Raw genomic sequence first — 22,348 nt, 5'->3', positions numbered from 1 at the left:
TCAACCCACGCAAACTTCCTCCCTAGTTTCTCTACCATCTGCTCCACTCTGTATAGTAAAATTTCATATTACTAAATAAATTCGTCATCCTCTCCCCACACCATAACCTTCCTTACAACCATAAATGCAAACACTTCCATTACCTAAAAAAGAAGCCAGCCCCTACCCACCTATTTCCCTGTTCTCAATGAACTAATCACATCCCGACCCCTGGCCCTTCTCCTTCCTCTCATAATTCCTCTAGCGCCACAAAATCCCTAAACTTTACTACAATAACTCTCCAAAGCATTAGAAACAAAATTCCCCGACTATATGCATGGCTAAATCAACATAAACCAGACTTTACTGCTATTACTGAAACCTGGCTAAAACCATACATCAGAGATTCTGAATTTCTACCCCCTAAGCTACTCTTGCCTTAGAACTGATAGACTACATAAAAAAGGTGGTGCCTTGCCTTACTATTCCCAAACTCCTTTATAGTAATCCCATATTCCAAGGGAATTTCCAGCTTCTCCACTACAGAGCTGCTAGTAACCTTTCTAAAGCTTAATGATTGCAAAAGCCTTTGCATCACTCACATACTTTTCCCCAGGCAATAATACTCATATTCTCGAAGAAATTCTTGCCTGGACAGCAAACAATATAAAAAAAAGTGAAATCATCATCATAGGCGCTATCAATATTAACTAGCTAGATATTTCCACGGACAACCCCTCTACAGATATTAACCTTCACATCCACACTCAGCTCATCTCTGACATTATTAGACCCAACATCAATGAAAACAAAGGCTCAATATTGGATTGGATCTTGGTTTCTGACCCAGAAAAAATTACCACTACAGGGACTCTCCTAAATAGCATTAATGATCGCTTTCCAGCATTCATAATACGCAAGCCCACCTCCATACCAAACTAACACCAATATAGATACACCAGAGATCTATCCCATTTCTCCCCAAACACCTTCATTGACATCCTATATAGAGCACTAACTGGGGCCTACTAAAATGTATCCCTCTCAACAAAGCTGTAGAATTCTTCAGTTCTACATTTCTCAGGATCCTAAATAGTCTTGCCCCACTCCAACTAAAAAGGATCAAGTCAAAACATGCAATTTGGCTTATAAAATCCACAAAGCAAGTTATGTCTTCTAGGGACAAAGCCTAGCAAAAAAAAAAAAAAGAAAGAAAACATTATCTAACCTCAATCAGTATAAACAACTTTGCAATCAGGCCAAACGCCTAGTTCTCAAAAACAAAAAAAAAGAATCAAAGACTAACATAGACTTAACCCCAAGAATTTCTGGGGAGCAATTAACTCCCTACTCCACCCTGGAACTAACAACCCATGTCCAAACCCAGAAGAAACACCCTCTGATATAGCCTCTCTCTTTAGCACATACTTCATTGACACCATCAAAAAAACTTACTACCACCTTCCCACCTGTTACAGATGATCCACCAGGAACTCCATCTGTGCACTCCCTTTCACACAAACACCCGTACCCACCTCCACTGTCAAAAAACTTCTTCACAAACTCGAACCCTGTACCAGTGCCCTTGATAACCTGCCCACAGAATACTTAGAAGTCTCAGCCCCCTCCATTGCATATCCTGTCAGCATCCTCCTCAACAGGTCCATTCAGGAATCCTGCATACCTGATATCTGGAAAAAAGCATTTATCCTTCCACTGCATAAAGGCAGCAACAGCTCCGACATCTCAAACTTCTGTCCCATTGCCATTCTCTCCCCAGTCTCCAAAATACTGGAGAAATGTATTCACACTCAGGTCCTCAGTCACCTGATACAGCACCAAATCCTCTCCCCCACTCAGCATGGCTTTAGACCTGGACATAGTACTAGCCCTGCCCCCATTTCCTTCCTCGACGCAATAAACAGCTCAAGATGCTGGTTCCGTAGTCTCCGCACTCTTCCTAGATCTATCAGTAGCATTCAACACTATATCCCACTCCTTCCTGTTTATTAAACTGTCTAATCTCGGGCTATCTCTCCCTACCCTGCAATGGTTTGCCAACTGTCTCAGTAATAGACAGCAATCTATTAAATGGCAACATTCTTCCTCCTCCTTCATAACTACAAATACAGGTGTCTCCCAAGGTTCAATACTGGGACCCCTCTTGTTCAATTTATTTGTCAATAACTTCTCATTCCTCTCTCATCCACAGCTCAGTCATCCAAATATGCAGATGACTCACTTATCTGTTCTGCTAAATCTGCCCCCACACTACAGAGTCTCACCCAAGATCCATTTACTTCCACTGAAACCTGGATGTCCCAGAACCATCTCGCTCTCAACCCCAGTAAAACAAAACTTTTAATATTTACCCCCACAAAATCCAGCCCTGTTGACAAGGCATAACTCTCCACTTCCAAAATGACACCTTTATTGACGTCTCCAGCACCAAATTGCTGGGTGTCGTCATCGATGACAAATTATACTTAGACCTTCACATCTACGGTAACATAAAAAAAAATCAAAAACTAGGCGCTGTGTATAGGCACAACTATTTTCTGAGCCTCTCTGCCAAAAAGGCTGTGGTCTCATCCCTCTTGCTATCAACACTACTGTATGGAGCTCCCATCCTTACCAATCTGCAGTCCACCTTGAGAACAAAACTAGACTCTTGCTACAACAAAGTAGCTAAATTTGCTACAAATGCAAAATTTTCTACCCATCACTGTTCCTCTCTGCATCAACTAAGTTGGCTAGAATTCCTGCACCATCTCCCATTTTTACACTTAACTACAGCCCATAAGCTCATCTACCACCCAGAAACCTGCCCTTCCCTCTCTTCCATACTGACCATGTATCATCCTAACCGACACCTTGGGTTCAAAAACAAAATGCTACTATCCATAGAGAAACCTAAGCTCTCAGCCAGTCAGATGTTGTATTCCTGTACTATCTCTAAGGCATGGAATATGCTCCCCCCTTCACTCAGAATTAACAGCAATTTGGCCTCCTTTAAAAAAATCCCTCAAACTACATCTCTCCTCGAAATGGTTATGCTCCTGTTCCCCAACACAGAAGCATAATGCCTGACCTCTCTCCCTGGAATTATACCTCTAACCATCACTTCCTTCCCTCTGCCTACTTACTTACTGCCCTGTCACTTTAACCTGTCCTTCCCTCCTTTTTTGCACTTCCTATTCGTACACTGTACTTAACTCCTTACAGTTTTGAACCCGCAGATGCATTGCATTCATGCAGTATTTGAATACACTACAAACCTTTTAGATGCATTTCACTAATGTGTCATTTGAATACATACCGCTCATTACTTCTATGATTGTAATTTTTTCACTGTTTTATTATTAGTTTTAATGAATGTAAATGTACTGCTAGATTTATTTTGTTTTTCTCTGTTATATGTATTAATATTTTTCTTTGTGTATAAATATTTTCTTTCTATGTAATTGTGTGGAGATTTTCTACCCGGGCCTCCACTGAAAATGGGCTCTATCCAGGCCCAGTGGAGATGTTCTTCGTGTTTCACTGTTGCAGTCATTACATTTTGGTAATCGTCTGGCAGGATGCCCTCAGTCGGCCTGATTAACAAAGTCTTTGGTCCTGCATCGGTTGCTGTCCCTTCTTCCATGATGTCGGGTCGTCAGGGGTATAAAACATGCAGCCGACACCATTACATCAGTCTTTCTTGCCGTGCGGTGCCCGAAGCAGAAGTATTTCTCAAGTGCCGGTCGGCCATCTCCTGAAATTGTCGTTTTCAAGTTTCAGTTCCGAAGTCTTCAACTTAAAGCTAAGTACCCCGTTGGGGAAACTTTTTCTTGCTACTTTCCGATGTCAGTAAAAGTTAATTGCATTACTTGTGGAAAGCAAATACCTCATAAAGATTTTCATCATTCAGAGCTGCTGTGCAGGCACAGACTACTGAGGGTGTATTGAAGCCTACGGACTTGCATATTAAACCGACGCCTCCATCTTCATTTAGACCAAAATCTCGAACTATGACTAAGAAACCTACACCCAGGCCACATGCTCAGGCCTCCATGCCTAAAAAAAAACAAATAAGCATGGCTGAAGATCTTATAACTCTAATCAGAGGAAGCCAACCCCCACCCCCAGAGGCTTAGGACTGAAGTTATTTATGAATCTTCTGAACAGGATTCCGTTTTTTCTGATTCTTCTGATGATCTGGATTTGCCCTTATCTACTTATGAGGATTCTGATGCAGAGGACTCTATTCCCTCTGCTTTCCCTCCAGAGGATTTTTCTTTTGGTGAAACCTTACATACTCTACGGGAGCATTTCCACTGGGAAAGCCAGGATTTTTCTGATTCAAAAAAGAGACTTAGGGATTTCTTACTCCTGCCTCAGCATAGGCCTTTAGCTATTCCTCCTGTACTAGACATTGTTGATGATGCTTTCTCAGAATCTAGTTTGGCCCCTGATTCCTTGCCTCCTGCTCCCAGAAAACCTGACCGATATTACAGGGTTCCTGATTCTCACAAGTCCCTTTTTAAAAATCCTATTGCGGATCCAGAGACTATTTCACAGGGAACTAAAGGCATTTTGGGTAGATGGGGTAAGAAAGTTTACACTTCTGCAACCTTGGCCATTAGGGCTTTAAACTGCCAGTTTCATATACATGTTATTGGATTGCTTAAACAGAAAATTATGTTAATTCCTGACTGCGTTGAAAATAAAGAATTACAGGATTTAATGCATTCTGCTGAACAGGTTGGAAAACATACTTTGCAATGTGGATTTGATTCATTAGAGGCCTCTTGCAGGGCTGCTGTTACTGGGTCTGTGCTCAGAAGGCATGCTTGGTTTAAGGAGCAATCCTTGCCTGATCATGTTAAAGCTAAGTTGTTGGACGCTCCCTTAGATCAGGACCACCTGTTTGGCACCAAGGCTGAGGAAGTTCTTAAAACGATGGAAGATGAAGCTAAATCTATGGAGACTGTTAAGGATTTCTTACAAGTTCAGCCTCCTAGATTTAGTAGGCACTGGCCCTCCAAAAATTGGTCCTTTCCAGCCCTCTCCATGTCTTCTCAAGCCAAATCCAGACACAGCAGAAACCCCAGGTTTCAGTCCCAAGGGAGACACAAGACTAGGCAGTGGGGGGGTTTCTGCACCCAAACCTGGGAGCAGCAAGACCCCCCCCTATGGAAAACAGTCTCAATGACTTGCTTTTAAAACTTCCAAGCACTTCCCAACTGAATGCTCTGTTAGGCAGAAAGGTTGGTCTGCAGGCCAAAAACTGGGAACTCATTAACCAGGACAAATGGGTTCTAAATATAGTGTCCCAAGGATACAGATTTCATTTCCACACGTTACCATCACCAAAACGGGCGGCCAGATCTACCCGTAAGTCAGTGGGCAGAGGCCCAAAATCAGGTACTCTCTCTCTTAAACATGGGGGCTATTCAGTTGGTACCAGAAGAGGAAAAGGGACAAGGTTTCTATTCGAGACTTTTCCTGGTATCCAGAAAAGACAATACATGGCGTCCTATCCTGGGCATTTCCATTCTAAACACCTTTCTGGGGATTCCAAAATTCAGAATGCTGACTCTTCAACTGCTTCCTATGCTAGGCAAGGATTCATGGTTAACAACACTGGATTTAAAAGAAGCATACCTGTGCATCCCTATCAGGGAGTCTTGCAGAAGATACCTACTTCAAAGCAGGCTACACGCACCATCAGTTCTCTGCACTGCCCTTTGGCTTATCTACTGCGCCCAGGGTATTCACAAAATGCCTAGCTCCAGTCATTGTATTTTGCCGGCAAAGAAATATTCAAATATACCCATACCTGGACGATTGTCTAATTCAGGCAGAAAACAAGGACATTCTCTTCAGTCATCTGGCCTTTGTTCAAAGGGTACTGACTTGTTTGGGGTTCACCATAAACGAAAGGAAATCCCACTTGGTACCCTGTCAACAAATTATATTCCTGGGAGCAAGCTTGAATGCAACTTTCCAGATGGCTTACCTCATGCCAGAGAAACGGATAGATTTGACAACTTACTTCAAACAAGTGGCCACAAAAACCCAGCTATCTGAAAGGCAAATACTGCAAGCCTTGGGATTCATGGCATCATGCATTCTTCTAATTCCATATGCAAGGCTGCATATGAGAAAACTACAATGGTATCTCAAAAGCCTATGGTGTCAACATTCACAGGATCTGGAAGCAAGGATTCCTATCATACCTTGCCTACACCTAGAGTTCCTTTGGTGGGCAGAGGCCTGCCACCAAAACAGGGGACTACCATTCTCATTACCCCCTGCCAAACAAATCTTAACAATAGACGCATCAGACTATGCATGGGGGGCTCACCTGGCAGGGAAGTGCATTCAGGGCAAATGGAACCCAAATCAAATGCACCTGCACATAAATCAAAAGGAAATATTAGCTGTACAGAATGCTCTGACAGCCTTCAAGAACACCTTCTTCCAGGACAACTAATGGTAAAGATGGACATCACCACTGTCATGTGGTACATAAACAAGCAGGGGGGGTACACATTCTTACCCCCTCTGCAGACTAGCCATGGCATTGTGGAACACAGCCTTGAGCTACCAAGTGAATCTACAAGCTCAATTCCTGCCAGGAAAACTAAATACACTGGCAGACGGACTAAGTAGAAACCTAATGGACCCACATGAGTGGAAACTGTAACCAAGGGTTTTCAACATGTTGACAAGCAAATGGCGGGTCCAGATATATACCTGTTTGCCTCCCCCCAGAACCATCAACTGGGCAAATTTTGCACAAGGATTCCCCACAAGCAAGCTTGGAAAGTGGATGCTCTATCCTTCAGCTGGAAAAAGCTATCCGTTTATGCCTTTCCTCCTCTGCCTCTGCTCTCCAAGGTACTACTAAAGACCAAACAGGACAAGCCAAGGACGATTTTAATTGCACCAGACTGGCCTCGCCAACACTGGTACCCACTCTTGCGCAGTGTTTCACGCTTGGCTCCATGGCACCTGCTTCTGACTCATTCCCTGTTGTCACAGCAGGAGAACATGATTCTGCACCCTCAGCTGCAAACCCTGAACCTAGCAGTCTGGCTAATTACCTAATCTCTCCTTTACCATCCCTCAGTAAATCAGTGATTGATATAATTTTAGAGGCAAGAAGGCCTAGTACTAGAAAATCTTATGCTGTAAAGCGTAAAAGATTCTGTGCTTGAAACCAATCTCAAGGATTGAACGCAGCAGTGCCCAGTTTACCTCAGATTCTACAGTACTTAACTGAGATGCTTCATAAGGGCTTGTCTTTTTCCTCCATCAAAATTCATGCCTCAGCCATTTCAGCTCATTATAGCACAGAGCCTCCCCTCTTCTCTCACCCACTGCTCAAGCAGTTCCTCAGAAGGGCCAAAAAGTCTAAGGCCACCCAGGAGAGCTCCAACTCCAGCCTGGGATCTTAACTTTGTCTTGGAGAAACTCACTTTTCCTCCTTTCAATCCAGCTGCTACTGCAGATTTAAAATTTCTTTCCTGGAAAACAGCTTTCCTTTTGGCAATCACTTCTGCAAGAAGGGTGTCTGAATTACAAACCCTTATGGCAGTGGAACCTTTCATCATCTTTCATGCGGACAGGGTGTCCCTCAGAGCCAATCCCTCCATTTCCAAGGTGGTATCCAGTGTGGCTCTTAATCAGTCCATTCATTTGCCCACCTTTTTCCCTAACCCGCAGAACAAAGGGGAATGGATACTGCACTCTTTAGATGTGCACAGACAGCTTAGATTCTACTCGGACAGGACTAAACCTCAAAGGAAATCTGAACAACTACTGGTGGTATTTGCTGCAGGGACAGAGAAGAAAGCTATTTCCAAACAAACCATTTCAAAATGGATAGGCCACTACATTCATTTCTGCTATAAGCACCATGGAAAACCTATCACACAGGGCATCAGACCCCATTCAACCAGGGCTGCATCTACCTCTACAGCCTTTCTCAGGGGAGTCCATACTGGGGACGTCTTAGAAGCTGCTACCTGGAGTTTCACCAAGCATTACCATTTGCCAATTTTCTCTAAATCCAGGGCTGGTTTTGCCACTGCAGTCTTGCAGGGCCTTATATCTGGTCCTAATTCTATTTAAATTCCTCCTCCCAACCTTAGCTTTGGGAATCTACCCAAATGTAATGACTGCAGCAGTGAAACACGAAGAACATAGTACAGATGTGTACACTTACCATAAATGTAGATGTTAGAGTGTATTCACTTTTGCAGTCCTGGTTACCCTCCCTCCAGCCCCCTTTTCTTCCTGTGGCTATACCTCTACTCTCACTTACTATGCTCTAAAAGCTTTTTGGTGTATTTACTTTTCTGTTGGAGGTATATCCTTGTATTTATAGATTTAATTGCTTCCCTTTAGGGGGGGCACCTGACATCTGGGGCAAGAAAAACTGATGTAATGGCGTCTGCTGCAGGTTTTATACTCCTGACAACCTGATGTCATGGAAGAAGGGACAGCAACCGATGCAGGACCCAAGACTTTGTTAATCAGGCCGACTGAGTGCTACTACAAAGCAGATAACACAAATGTAATGACTGCAACAGTGAGTACACTCAAACATCTACATTTATGGTAAGTGTACACAACTGTACTACTATTATCTAGTCTCGTATATTTTGCACACTTGTATTTTCAACCAAAAGGGGTAATGTCCTCTTATTATATACTTACGGCTGTAAAGTCTACAATCTATATGCTACTACTCTGTAACGTCTCTTGTAAATGTTTCTTCTCTCTGTAAACTTATGGAGTTTTTCTCCCCAGGACTCCGCTGAAAAGACACTTGTTGTCCAGTCGGACTCTCTTGGCAAACAAATGTTAAATAGGTTCATAGGTGGGTACTAGGCTATGTGCCCAAAGGCATTTATAATCCTAGCCAGAATGTGTTGGCTTTCGCCACCACCTTAGATTAGTTCCCTGTGCCTCTGTCCAGCAGAGCCATTGAAGTGATCCCTGGGGTAAACTTTCCGTTTCCCATCCACTCGTCTAGGTTTCTCTTGAAGAGGGTTAGCGAGGAGCTTTGCCTACTGTAGATTGAAATCTTGTTCCAGAATATGGGAAGTCTCTGGGACAGGAATCTATCCCTCTAGCACATCCTATTTATTGTTGTGGTGAGGTTTAAATCCCTGGAACATGTGTGGCTCGAGGGGATATGGTTTTCTTTAGGTGGGGCATGTCCATCAATTCTGGGTTGGACATGGCCTTGTACGTCAGGCAGAGATCACCTCTGAGTAGGCGGTATGCAACAGAGTACAGCTGGAGTTTCTTCAGTCGAGCTGCATAGGGCATCTGCTTGAGGCCAGTGATCCTCTTGGTGAGGTACTTCTGTGGTCTTTCCAGTTGTTGCAGGTGTCTTGTAAGGTACATGTTAAATGGGGCATTGTATTCTGTGATGGATCTGATGAGTGATGCGTAGAGGGGCCCATTGACCTCTTTCGATCTGGATGCAAACCCTTTTGTGATTAGGTGAGCCACATAGAAGGATTTTCTAATCACTTTGGCAATGTGATTATCAAAGGAGAGGTTACTATCTACTTGGGTCCCCAGATCCCTTATTACGTCTTCCATATTTAGGGGGCTACCACCTATGTGGTAGTTTGTGGGTTCTTTGTTTTTTCCAAAGGGGATGATCATGCACTTTTTGGCATTTAGCTTGAGGCCATGGTTTTGACACCAGGTATCTGTCTCAGTGAGACCCTTTTGGAGGATATCTGTGTCAGCCGGAGAGTCAATTATTGCCCTTAGTTTACAGTCGTCTGTGAACTTGGTCAGCCATAGTCCTCCTGTGCTTACCTGTATCTCTGAGAAGTATATGCCGAACAGGAGGGGTCCTAGGACTGAGCCCTGGGGAACACTATTTGCAACCGGTTTAGAGTTAGACCTAGCTCCCGCAACTCTTACCATGTGGCTTCTGTCCATGAGCCATTTGGCAACCCGTCTTGTGATGTAGGGGTTTATGTTCAGACTGGTGAGCATGTCTGTAATACCCGAGTGGGGAATGGTGTCAAATGCCTTTGCGAGGTCTAGGTAGGCTGTGTGGACCACCTTTCCCTCATCTAAACTGTCTCAAAGAAGTCCACCAGGTTTAGGAGACATGATCTGCCCTTAACCAAGCCAAACTGGGTAGGGTCCATTGTTTGGAGGTTCCCAATGTCTCTGTTAATGAGATCCATGATGATGCGCTCCATAGCTTTGCAGACCAAGCTAGTCAGGCTTATAGGGTGGTAGTTCCCGGGATCTGTTGTGGATCCACCTTTGTGGAGCGGAATAACCTTTTCTGTGCGCCACTCTGTGGGCACGTAGCCTGTGGAGAGGCTGAGTTTAAACAGTGTGTTTAGGTGAGGGGTTAGTTCATCTTTGAGCTCGTGTAGGACGCAGCCTGGGACACCGTCCGGTCCCATTGATGCTGTATTTTTGGCTTTGGAGAGGGCTGTTTTAACCCGAGTGTCTGTGATGTCAGAGGCACTACGTTCTTCTGGTATAGTTATGGGCCCTTTTGGGGGGCGAGAGGGGGGTGAAGTTTGCACTGAACCTGTCAGCCAGGATGTTGGCTATATCGGTCGGTTCAGTGTATTTTGTGTTATTCTGCACTAACTCCGAGCAGATCTGAGAATTGCCACTTAGATTCTTGACATAGCTAAAGAATGCCTTGTTGGTTATCTTTGGAGTCCCTGGCAATTTTTCTTTCGAAGCTAGCCTTGGATGATTTTTTGAGGGAACATAGTTTCTTGCTGATACTGATCAGGGATGTCTTCCCTTCTTGTGATTTTACTCTTTTCTGTACTAGTTTCCTCCTCCTGTTGTATAGCTTGTTTATGGCATGGGTCCACCAGACTGGTTTCCTTTTCTTGGAGGAGTGAGTCTTGGTTTTGTTTGGGATAACACGATCCATGCATTCTTGTAGGTGCCCGTAGAGTGCAATAGTAAAGGATTTTGCAGCTTGGACAGCATTATCCTTTAGCACGGGGGCTTTGAAAATTCCCACCTCGGTCTTAAGTAAGGTAAAGTTTGCTTTTGAAAAGTTATTCACGGTGGTTTCTTTGACCGGGGGTGGTGGCGGAATGTGGCTATCCAGAGTGATTAGTTTATGGTCAGATCTAACCAAGGAGGGGTTGACCTCCGGTGTGGAACACTGGTCGCCCATGTTGGTGATGACCAGGTCCAGTATGTTGTCACCTCTGGTGGGGGTGTTGACCAATTGATCCAGGGCGCTTGAGTTTATAAATTCTAGGAAATGTTGGGCATGGGAGTTTGTACTTGAGTAGTTCTCCCAGTTAATGTTTGGGTAATTGAAATCACCCAATATCAGGGTGTTTGTTAGGACCTTTGTTTCCAGGAATGCGGAGTGGGGGTCCTGGGACACATGGTGGGTGATCTGTAGCAAGCTATAATTTGATAGCAGTTTTGCCCGTTGTTAGTTGCACGTGGATGATCTCTGAAGCATCGTGCTGTGCCACTAACCTGGAGGTGTGGGTATCCTTGATGAATATGGATACTCCCCTGCCTTTTGTATTTCGGTTTGGGTTTTGTGGCCAAAATGTATGGTATGAGTTGTAGCCTGGTAGTGATGAGGTGCTCTCTAGAGCCTTAAACCAGGTTTCTGTTACTGCACTTATATCTATTTTCTCCATACTGAGGAGTGCCTTGAGTGAGTGCATTTTGAGGTTCAGACTTCTGGCATTGAGTAGCATTACCCTCAGTTTTTTGTTACTTGTGCTGTTTACGGCAGTGGGTTTGTCTTTTGAGACTTACCTAAAAAAGGCACTATGGGGGTGGCAAGAGCATTGGCCATTATTTGAAAGCCTAAGGTTGACAGGTGCAAGCCATCTCTAGCAAAGCAGCATGGCTTGTCGAGCATGTCATCCCAGGCTGACACACTGGATCCCCTTTGGATGACACCAGAAGTTTAGCCAGATGTTGAAATTTGATAATGTTTTCTCTATACCGTGGTATCATTCTTGGTGAGGGCAGGATGCTACTTGGGGTCAGGGTCATACCGGCCTGGGCTATGTGATTAGAGAGCTCCTCCATGTCTCTCTTCATGTAGTACAGGGAGGTACGGCTCAGGTCATTCACACCAACATGGACAATGACAGAGTCATATTTGTACTTGTTCTGGGGTGACCTGAGTGCTTGTGTTATGTGGCGGATCCTGGCACCTGACAGGCAGCTAACAGTAACCTTCTCCTTGTTCAGTCTAGTGAGTGGGATGCCATTGTGCCTGACTATAGTCACCTATTACTAGTGTGTTGGGTATGTTATTTTGCCTTAAGGGCTGTGATTGCGTGGCACACTGGTTTTGTGAAGTATGTGTTTCATGGTTTGTTTTGGGGGTGGAGGTTGCTTGGATGTCTGCTTTGGAGGTCTCTGTTGCTTTTGCAGATTTTTATTTAGAGCCTCCGAGTATGTTTTCGTGTATTTATGTGTGTTTTTTGCCAGTGCTGGTTTCTTAGGTCTGTGTGAGACTGGTGGTTTGATTCAAGTAATTCCCTTCTCCTCTTGACTGCCTGGTCCAGTCTTGGGTTGAGGGAGCTTAGCCTCCAGTTTGGCTGTATAATTGCATCTCTCGCATGTATTAGTGTTTGGTGGAAGGAGGAGAGGGTTGTCTGTGTACATGAGGCAATTGTAACATTGCCACAAAATGCCCATATTCACCAGTTGGACTGGAGAGTGCACCTGAAACTGCCCTTTGGACATGCCTGGATAGGTACAGTGAACTGTTTTACGGATTGGCTGGTAAGGTCGAATAGAGAGCCGCCTTGTCCTTCTCTACAGTATAGGGGGGTCAAGTGCTAAGGTTTATTATAGGTTCATAAGCGTGTACTAGGCTAATGGCCCTGGAGCCTTTACAAGCCTAGCCCATAGGATTCCCCTGTCACATATGTTTTTCTTTATAACTATCGTCAGTCCAACATTACATAACTTGCTCAATTCCTGCCTTCACTTAAATCTCACTCCTCCTCCTGAACATTATTTTGCATGATTTACTCCCACTATTTCCATTTATTTCTATGCAATTTGCTCCTTCCTTTTCTAAAAATCTCTCTTCCAGTTCTTTTATTTCTTTTGCAATATTCAATACTTCAAATACAGCTGGTTTACATTTTGATTTCCATTTTCTAGTAATTGTTTTTGGTGGCCAAAAGAATTAAACTTGCCAAGGTCTTGCTATTTCTAGACAATTCAGATATTGTGTCTCTGCTCAAAGGAATACTTCCTTAACCATTTGCACACCCAATATTTCTGACAGTAGTTTATTAGGAATTTTTTTAAATCTGCCAACTCATTACAATCTCAAAATGTATGCTCCCAGTTATCTCTTTCTTCCACATCACATCACCATCATTTGCTGTCTACTTGAGAAATAATTCTTTGAAGTTTGCTGGGGGTGTAAACATACCTATCCAAACACTTCCAAGCAAAAATACTAAATACCTTTTGGACTTTGTTTTTCCAGTCTCCTTTCCCAAAATATCTAAAATCGATTCTTGTGCATCATGCAATCTTAGACTCATCCCACTCTAGCCTGTAGTCCAAAACATCTTAGACTCATCCCACTCTTACCTTTTCTTTTCTACTTATTTGCTCCCAGTACCTTGGTTCCTTTGTCAGTTTTCTCCAGTAATTCCAGCTTCCCTCTCGGCTATTTTTTATAATCATGCAAATATTAGTGCTTGCTATGAGTTTTGAGCAAGTACTGGGATGAGAAGTGAATGGTTTGAGTGCTTAAGTTGAAAGTTTGTTTAGTTCCAAGGTAAAAATGAAGAGGAGACTTTATGGAGCCAGGAATAGTTATACCCAAGCTAACTGGTGCTGCCCGGCACGCAAAACCGCTCAAATGCGGGTTTTATAGCAGGGAAATGAGCGAGATAGAAATTAGCCCAAAATGGCCAATAAACTACTAATTTCTGGGCTGAAACCACTCCTCCAGGGACAGATAGGCTGTTCATAGCTCCCTCTCTCACAGTGAGCAGATAAACTTCCTTCTATCCAAGTAAGGTATGGGCAAACACAGAAACTTGTAACACATTCTTGAATTTAGCACTAACCTGAAAACTGGACTATACTAGCTTAGAAAGGTAGGAAAACACTTATTTTTTTTTTTTGTTTTTTTTTTCAGAGAATAAAGAAAGAAAGCACTTTAAATGCACAGAAATGGCTATCACACTTGAGTGTGTAGCCTACAACAGTTAAACAGGTAATTTAAACACAAAAACGGCTTTGTTACAGCGCAGGCAGTAAAGTAAGTGCAATGTGTAGCTGAAACAAGCTTTTTAAATCACAGAAACTCTAGAAAATCTGTGTTTTAGGCAGAATTAGCTAAATAATAAATTATAGTTCTTCCCATCTAGACTTCACAAGATTGGCGTAGCTGTTGGCAACAGGTGTGACCATTGCTACACCTGATATTTGATGGAAATGTTTATTGTTGAACATAAACACATTACTGTTAAGCACAACATCCAGCATTATGCAAAAGATTGAATTTTTATTAGTAGCCTGCCATGATGGGATAAAAATTCCCTTACATAGTGCACACTTAAATCATTAGGAATAACTGTAAATAGGGACTTAACATCCAAAGTAACTAAAATTACATCTTCCCTATTCATATTATTCTTATTTTTTAACAGCCGTTGGTTCACCGCAGCTAAAAAATGGTTAGTGAAACTATCACTGTAAGACCAGAAACTGTGAAGTTCACACTCTAAATATTTAGAGAAGGTGTAGTAATCCATTTAATACCCAAAACAATAGGTCTTATAGAAGGCTTCACTAAACTTTTGTGTATCTTAGGTAAACCGTATACAAAAGGTGTTAGTCTGCATCTGTGTTCAATTCTCTGCTGGAGTGCCTTCTGTGTGGAGTCTGCATGTCCTCCCCGCGGTCAAGTGCCGTTCGGAAGACATGCGTGAATGGGCGTGCCTTCGTTGAAGGTTGGGTGTCGGGCTGGCAACTCGGCACCATAAAAAAAATCTACTGCCAATCATTAGCAGACCGGAGTTCTGCTGTGGCGACCCCTAACCGGGAAAAGCCGAAAAGATAAACAGCAACAACTGGATGAGCCATATATAAGCAAAAAAATATCCAAGTCTGGTGTAATAGATTTTCAGTTAAAAGTCATACAAAAAGGACTTTATAAATAATATGATTCAAGTCAGCAATAGAAATTTTTTTAAAAGTAATAATATATAATAAAAGCTCATACATCCAACTTGAATAGCTGTTTGCATTCATAACAACTACTATTACTGGCTTAATAACATCCTTTCTAGCACATAAATCAATAAACGCTTTCTTTCCACCCAAATTAAAATTATAAAATGTAGTGCTCTTAGTTTCAGAAAATATTTTATATATTTCATTTTCACACATGCTATAAAATGCCTTCGTAGTAACAGTACTGTTGTGAATGAAAGTACTGGTCCGTTTAATCTTATTTTCAAAACCGCTTGAGTTTATACATAAGTTTTAGATCAACATTCCTAACAATCTCAACTCTGACAACATATTTAAATGTCCATCAAGAGAAGGTATAAGACAAGTGTTTTTTTCTAAAATGGCCAGTTCAGTATCAGGGAGTACACTTTTGAACAAGTTTAAGACAGTATTTTTTGAAGTATTCAGTTCTTTGTTAGACTCCATGTTATGGACCTCACCTGCATATAAACTTGTTTGGATGGTTCCATCTGTGTTTGTACAGTTCTCCCTAAACTGCGATTTCTTCCTCTTGTTTCGCTTCATTCCCTCAGAGGTGCTGATACTTCTGTGGGCAATTTGAGCTGAAAATTGGCCATTTCTAAAAAAATAAGTAACTCCACAACCTTCAGTAGCATTTGTTTAGTGAAAATTCACTGTTTCCACTGTCACAGCATTATTCGAAGCAGTTTGAATAACAGAGGATGTTACGGTTACTGCATTAGTCGTAACAGGAGAAAAATCATCTAGTTCTGACAGTGTTTCCCACTCGCATTGATTGGGTAGTTCATTTCCCATTCACTACAGTATTACATGTATAAGTGGGACCATTAATGGGGTTACTATTTTAAACGTCTGTTTTCTCTTATATTAGAGAGAGTACGTTCATCCCTCTTAGGCCACTGAAACACATTGCTGTTTTTCAAGTCCTGAAGATCTCTCAGGAATTTCTTTTTCTTTACTGCTATGAGCTTGTTTTCAGAGTGTTCCAATTTTTTTGGAATATGTTGTAACTCTTGAGAAATGGAGTTGAAGCTAGGAGGGTTTTGTAATATGTGCCTCAAGCTCTCCAATATTATTAACGAGCTCCATTTCCATAGCGGCAAAAAATTCATTCATTACCTTCATGTAGTTGGAGAGCTGTAAATTAATTTCTTGACATCTTTTTAGCTCAGACATGCACCTTGTCCGATTGTCTGAAGAGAAGTGAACCATCAAAAAGACATCACCCATTCTTCCCCTTTCCAGCACCAGTGGGACACCTCACTCACTATTCAGACTTGTATTTCATGGATTGTAGTTGGTGCTTTATCTGTCTCTGCCATTGGAGCTGGCCTTAATTGGTACCTTTGTATTTCTTATCTTTTGTTATACACATTCTTTCTTCAGTTCATTAATGAACGTGAAATCACATTATAATTTTTCTTTATATGGTATTATTTTATTTATATGCATTGCAATGCCGCAGGCAGCTATAGACCCAGGTGAGTTCATGATGGCTGCTGCACTGTTTATCATATCTGGGTTATCTGAGATGCATTTGTGGCTTCACTGTCTTATCACAGAGTCAGCCTGCTACTACTAAATCTGTCAACATTGAGATTTTGGATATCTCCCTCTACACACACGTGTGCACACATTGGTTAGTGTGTAATGCAAGTGTGAAGCAAATGGTTGAAATTGACTCTCCCAAGATATCTTCACATAATGTCATAATGCACAGTCTTCATTTTTCTGAACTATTAAACTGAAATAGTTTGCTGTTTCCAGTCTAACCATTCAGCCTTTCCCTTATTACAGAGTTTGTTAATCGCCTTTGTCACTTCTCCACTTGCAAAGCAAGACTCCCGTTGTCGACTGTAATCGCAGAATTTATGGTACTGGCTTAGGTTTCTGCGTGGACACAATACTGAACAGCATGTATTATTTTTTGTGTACTTTTCCTGATGCGCTGCGTTGTTTGCTGTCTCTCCTCTTCAGTTTATAGCCTTTTTCACTTGGTGTAAATCCATGCTTCAGTTCTAGAAGCTATCACTGTTAGCAGTTCTCAAAGTAAACACCCTCTTCCTCTGTACTTCTTTCATACGTCTCCAAAGCAGCTTTTTTCCTTCTAACCCCCCCAGTTGATAGCCATTTAATCACTATTGTATCCCTAGAAGCATTAACTACTCCTTTTCCATCTGTGCCGTATTCTGTACCTGATCTTAAAATGTTTCTTTATGATGACTTGCTACATTGTGGCTACAGTGTACCTCACTGTACTACTCCATTTGCAGGGTAAGCATTTTCCCCATTAATCTGTATTTCTTTTGTTATCCTTTTTTTGGCTGAGGTTGTCTTACTGTGTGTTTTTATTTTTAGATTGTGCTGTATAATATTGTAATTCAGAATAAAACAGAAGAACTGTTTTGTTTCAGGAAAGTTAACGTCTGTACTTCCTACATTTATTATAGTTATCCCGCTTGTTTGTAACACAAAAGGTATATAGAAAAGTATATATTTCATATGCTTATCAATATGTCTGATGCATACAGTGTTCACATTATGTGCATTCTCTTATGGTACTATGTTTGAAGGAAGTACTAGAATTGTACTAATGTTCATAAATTTGTACTTTTTAAGGTTCACAAAGAGTGGATCATGATGAAGCTCGTCTAGGAATTTACCGTAGTATGGCTGCTTCTCGATCTTCACGTGTTACAAGATCAACAGTTGGAGTGAATGGTTTGGATGAAAATTTTTATGGAAGAACTTTAAGAACCCGAAGCATTTCTCACGCTGAGGAATCTTCTCCTGTTCCTCAACCAAGATCGCAATCACCAAAAAAGAAAGAATGCATACAGTCTCAGAAAGGAACTAATGGTACGAAAACAACGGAGCTGAAACAGCAAAATTTACGTGAATCTGTGTCGACCCCAAGAAAGAGAGGACTATCTATTTCTGAAAAAGATAATTGTGATAAATCAGTTGAAGACAACGGTGAGAGAGAAGAAGAAGAAAGTGTGCTACCAGTTTGTAAACGAGTAAAACTTTCACCTTCTGAGGCTTCAGCTTTAGAGGATGAATTGCCAGTAAAAAATGAAAGTGAAACTGTAGAGGGGAAAAGTCAATCTGTGGACAATGGTGCTGAATCCCCTGGACACAAAAAAGCTAGACGATGTCTTGTCTTGGATGATTGTGACAAAGTGGAGGTTAAAAATGAGACTGTCAGTGATGTAGGAATTTGTAAGTCAGTGTTTTCCCAAGAGGAGGTGGATTACCAAACTGTAAATGGAACTGATGAAGGTAACGCAACTTGTGGAGACTCTGAGGGTTGTCTGCCTATTGAAGACACTAAGCCAAACACTGATGGCTCCTGCACATCCAGTGAACAGACTGATATTAAAAATGGCAGTTCAGGTGGTGATTGCTGTTCATTAAGCCTCAATGGCAGCAAGGTAGATTCTACTTCAGAACCAAATGTGCCTTGTCCAAATTCACAGGAAGGAACAACGTCTGTAAACCGCAAAGCTGAAGATAAGTGCTCTTCTTGTGAAACTCAGTCAAATAATTTAATGGTTACCTGTGCACCACAGTTATCAGTAAGTAACTCTGAGGGTAACGTAGAGGGCAACAGTAACTGTTCTAAGTCTCAGTGTACTGAAGGTATTGTTGACAACCAGAGTGCTACTAGTGATGATAGGTCAGTCTGTAAAGAATCTGAGCCACCTGCTGAGCTGGACTCTGCTCAAGTGGATTCTTTATCAGAACTTCAGGAATACAGGTATACACTAAGAACTTCTCCACGAAGGGCTGGCTTGAATAAAGACAGTCCTAAAACAAACTCTTCACCTAGGGCGGATGATCAGGTGGAGGAGCAGAAACTCAGTCCTGAAAGGAATACATCCACAGATAACACCACTGAACTGTCTGAGAAAACTGAATTAATATCTCAGACAGAAAAAGTAGTTGCAGGTGATTTTGGAGAGGGTTCAAATAACAGAATAACTGGGCAGCCCTCTGGTTCAGGGCCAGTTAGTGGGGGGTTGCCAACTGCCAAAGAGAAGGAAAGCTTGCAGTCGCAGACGGCAGAGGAAGAAGAAGAAGATCCGGATGTTTATTACTTTGAATCTGATCACTTGGCCTTGAAACACAACAAAGAGTATGTGTAATCATGGTAACAGAGAATGTAAAATTATGTTTGTTTTAATGTAATTTGTTGAGATTTTAGCTGACATAATTTTGTGTTAGGAAATGCAGCATGTGAAAAGTTTGGTAACCATTTTAGAAACTAATATGTAAAGATTTAAAAGTTTAAAGACCTACCTGTCAATGTTTTGAATAGTTCAGTACATTCTTAAGTCCTTTCTTGTAGCTCTTTTGAAATCTTGAGTTCTAATGTTTGAGGCTGGAGTCCTTCATTGGCTTAAGCTGTCAACCCTGTTCAAGGACTTGGGTGTGATTGCATCTCCAGGATCCCCACTTTCTTGTTGCTCACACATTTGTGTTTTTTTTCCCCTGAATTTATAACAGTGTTTCCTTCAAAAGGTTGCTCACTTGACTTTGTTCAGAGGATCAGTAGGCTGTGTGTTCTGTTGCTTGGATTTATTTTTCCCATGGTGTCACTGCAGTGTAGTGTAAGGGTGCTGTTTTTTTTGATGCATTTAACTGAAGTCCCAGCTGCCTAAGGTGGCGGTAGCTCAAGCTGCTGTAAAAGATCCCCGCGACACTTATAAAAAAGAAAGTCAGTAGAGCAAGTGACCTGGGAGTAAGTGCACCAATGCTAAAAACAAAGATAAACCCAAACAGAAAGCTCAGAGACACTCCAAGGCTGTAGATGTAAAGTAAAGTTCTCTGATAAAAACAATTCCAAGTAGTAAACAATTAGTCTATTTAAAAACTAAACAGAAAAAGTCATCTCATAAGCATGCCCTAAAAGTAAAAATAAAAACATACATAAATGCATTGATAAGTACAAAATGTAAACATAAGTAAGAATAGATACTTGAATTCGACTTACAAAAGTAAAACCCGTTTTGAAAAATATTTCAATTTATAAAAAATATGTTTGTCTTTTCAGCTTTTTCCCGGTAAGAGGTCACCACAGCGGAACTCCGGTCTGCTAATGATTGGCAGTAGATTTTTATGAAACGCCAAGGTGCCAGCTCGACGCCCAACCTTCAATGAAGGCATGCCCATTTACACACGCATGTCTTTCGAACGCTACCCAACCACGGAGAGGACATGCAGACTCCACACAGAAGGCACTCCCAAGCCACGCCGAGAATCGAACAGGAGAACCTCTTGCTGTGAGGTAACAATGCTATAGCCGTACCACCACGGCTATCAATTTATAAAAAATATATTTAAAGATATTCAAGTTTTATATAATTTAAAATGTATAAAAGAACATATCTAAATTCAACATAAAATCTTATCAGAAAGGGACATTGGTTATAACAATGCATATTATGTCATCTGACAATCAACCTCCTATTATTCAAAGCTGGCTTAATGGAGACTTATTAAGACCTGGGTTCTGGTCTGCCCTTAACCTGATGATCCAGTCAACTTCTGTTCTCATTCTGTAATTTCTAATATCTCCACCTCTGATGCTGGGTGTGTTCCCTTGTAGAATCTGGAATTTAAAACTATGCTGGTCATTAGTGTGTCATATGCTTCGATAATGCATTGTTAGGAGATTGTATACATATATTGTACAGATGTTCCCTAATCCTGTCTCTTAGACGTCTATCAGTTTTTCCTACATAAAACGCAGTGCAGGCTATGCACTTGGCCAGATAATCCACATGTTGTGTATTACAAGTAGCAGGTACTCTAAAGTCAAACCATTGTAGGGTGATGGGATGTGTGAAATAAGTATCTACACAAACGAATTCACAAGAATTACATTTGTTGCATGGTTGCGTGCCTATAGATGGATAAAGCTCATTTAAACCACTAGAACCTCTAGGATAGCATAATAGTCTCTGTAAATTCATCCTATTCCTGTATAGGAGATTGATTGTCAGATGACATAATATACATTGTTATAACCAATGTCCCTTTCTGATGAGATTTTATTTTGAACTTAGATATGTTCTTTTATACATTTTAAATTATATAAACTTGAATATATTTAAATATATGTTTTACAAATTGAAATATTTTTCAAAAACTGTTTTACTTTTGTAAGCCGAATTCAAGTATCTATTCTTATGTTTACATTTTATATTTATGAGTGCATTTATGTATGTTTTTATTTTTACTTTTAGAGCATGCTTATGAGAACTTTTTTCTGTTTAGTTTTTAAATAGATTAATTGAAAGAAGTGATGTCATAGCTAGGTGGCTATATATTCTTTGTGTCCACCTTTTTGTATGTATTAAAGGGCTGAGGAAGCCCAACAGGGTGAAAGCGCTAACCTAACTCTGCACAATAAATCTTTCTTCATTTTAAACTTTGTCCATTGGATTTATTGGAGTTTACTACTTGGACTTGTTTTTATCTGAGAACTTTACATTACATCTACAGCCTTGGATTGTCTCTGAGCTTTCTGTTTGGACTTATCAAAAAGAGTTGGGGAATTTCTTAGGTATTCTTGTCAGATTCTCTTATTTTTCTGTATGAATACCATCTCAGGTCTTCCCATGAAAATAGACCATGCTTAGTGGGCTAGCTGGGTCAACAAAAGTAAATGAATAAATTGCTATTTAAAAACAGAGGACTTCAAATGTGCCTTTAGTCACTATATCAAGTCAGAGTCTCCAGATGAAGTACATTTTTGTCCAGTTCTTGGTAAAATGCCCGAGTGTCCCCACAACTCGACCAGCATCAAGGGAAGACTAAGGCCTTGATCAAATCCATTACCTCAGAGCTTGAAAGGGGGATCAAGTCAAGGAACAGTCCAGAACTCACTTTACTGTCCAAGGTAAGATCATGAAAGGTAGCAGACAAGATGTGGTGGCTTATGTCAAGTCCAGGCCAGATCTGCTGTAAAACCCCTGTTGTTGAAAGGGACTCTGATTCTTCATCTGTGATCTGTAGTGGGTCTCATTGTAAATCGGAGGCACACCATTCACAACAGAAGTCTGATCTGGTATGTGTGTGTCTGTCCTTTACTCCCATTATATAATGTATGAGTAATTTG

General features: G+C 41.4%; 1 protein-coding gene across 3 annotated transcripts in view; it reads left to right on the top strand.

Moving 5' to 3' along the window:
• The window catches only part of ZZZ3 (zinc finger ZZ-type containing 3), a 1,369,419-nt gene that overhangs the window by 453,064 nt on the left and 894,007 nt on the right, over positions 1-22,348 (top strand). For all 3 annotated transcript variants that reach the window (XM_044085855.1, XM_044085854.1, XM_044085853.1), the window contains one exon: positions 17,842-19,360. In XM_044085855.1, coding sequence (XP_043941790.1) covers positions 17,892-19,360 — 1,469 coding nt within the window. In that variant the 5' untranslated portion in view covers positions 17,842-17,891. The remainder of the gene's footprint in view (positions 1-17,841; positions 19,361-22,348) is intronic.

This window comes from Protopterus annectens, chromosome 10.part0, assembly GCF_019279795.1.
Source record: "Protopterus annectens isolate FY-2018-M chromosome 10.part0, PAN1.0, whole genome shotgun sequence".
Lineage (NCBI taxonomy): Eukaryota > Metazoa > Chordata > Ceratodontiformes > Protopteridae > Protopterus > Protopterus annectens.
Note: the sequence above shows the minus strand (reverse complement) of the source record. Positions and strands in the feature narration are given on the sequence as shown.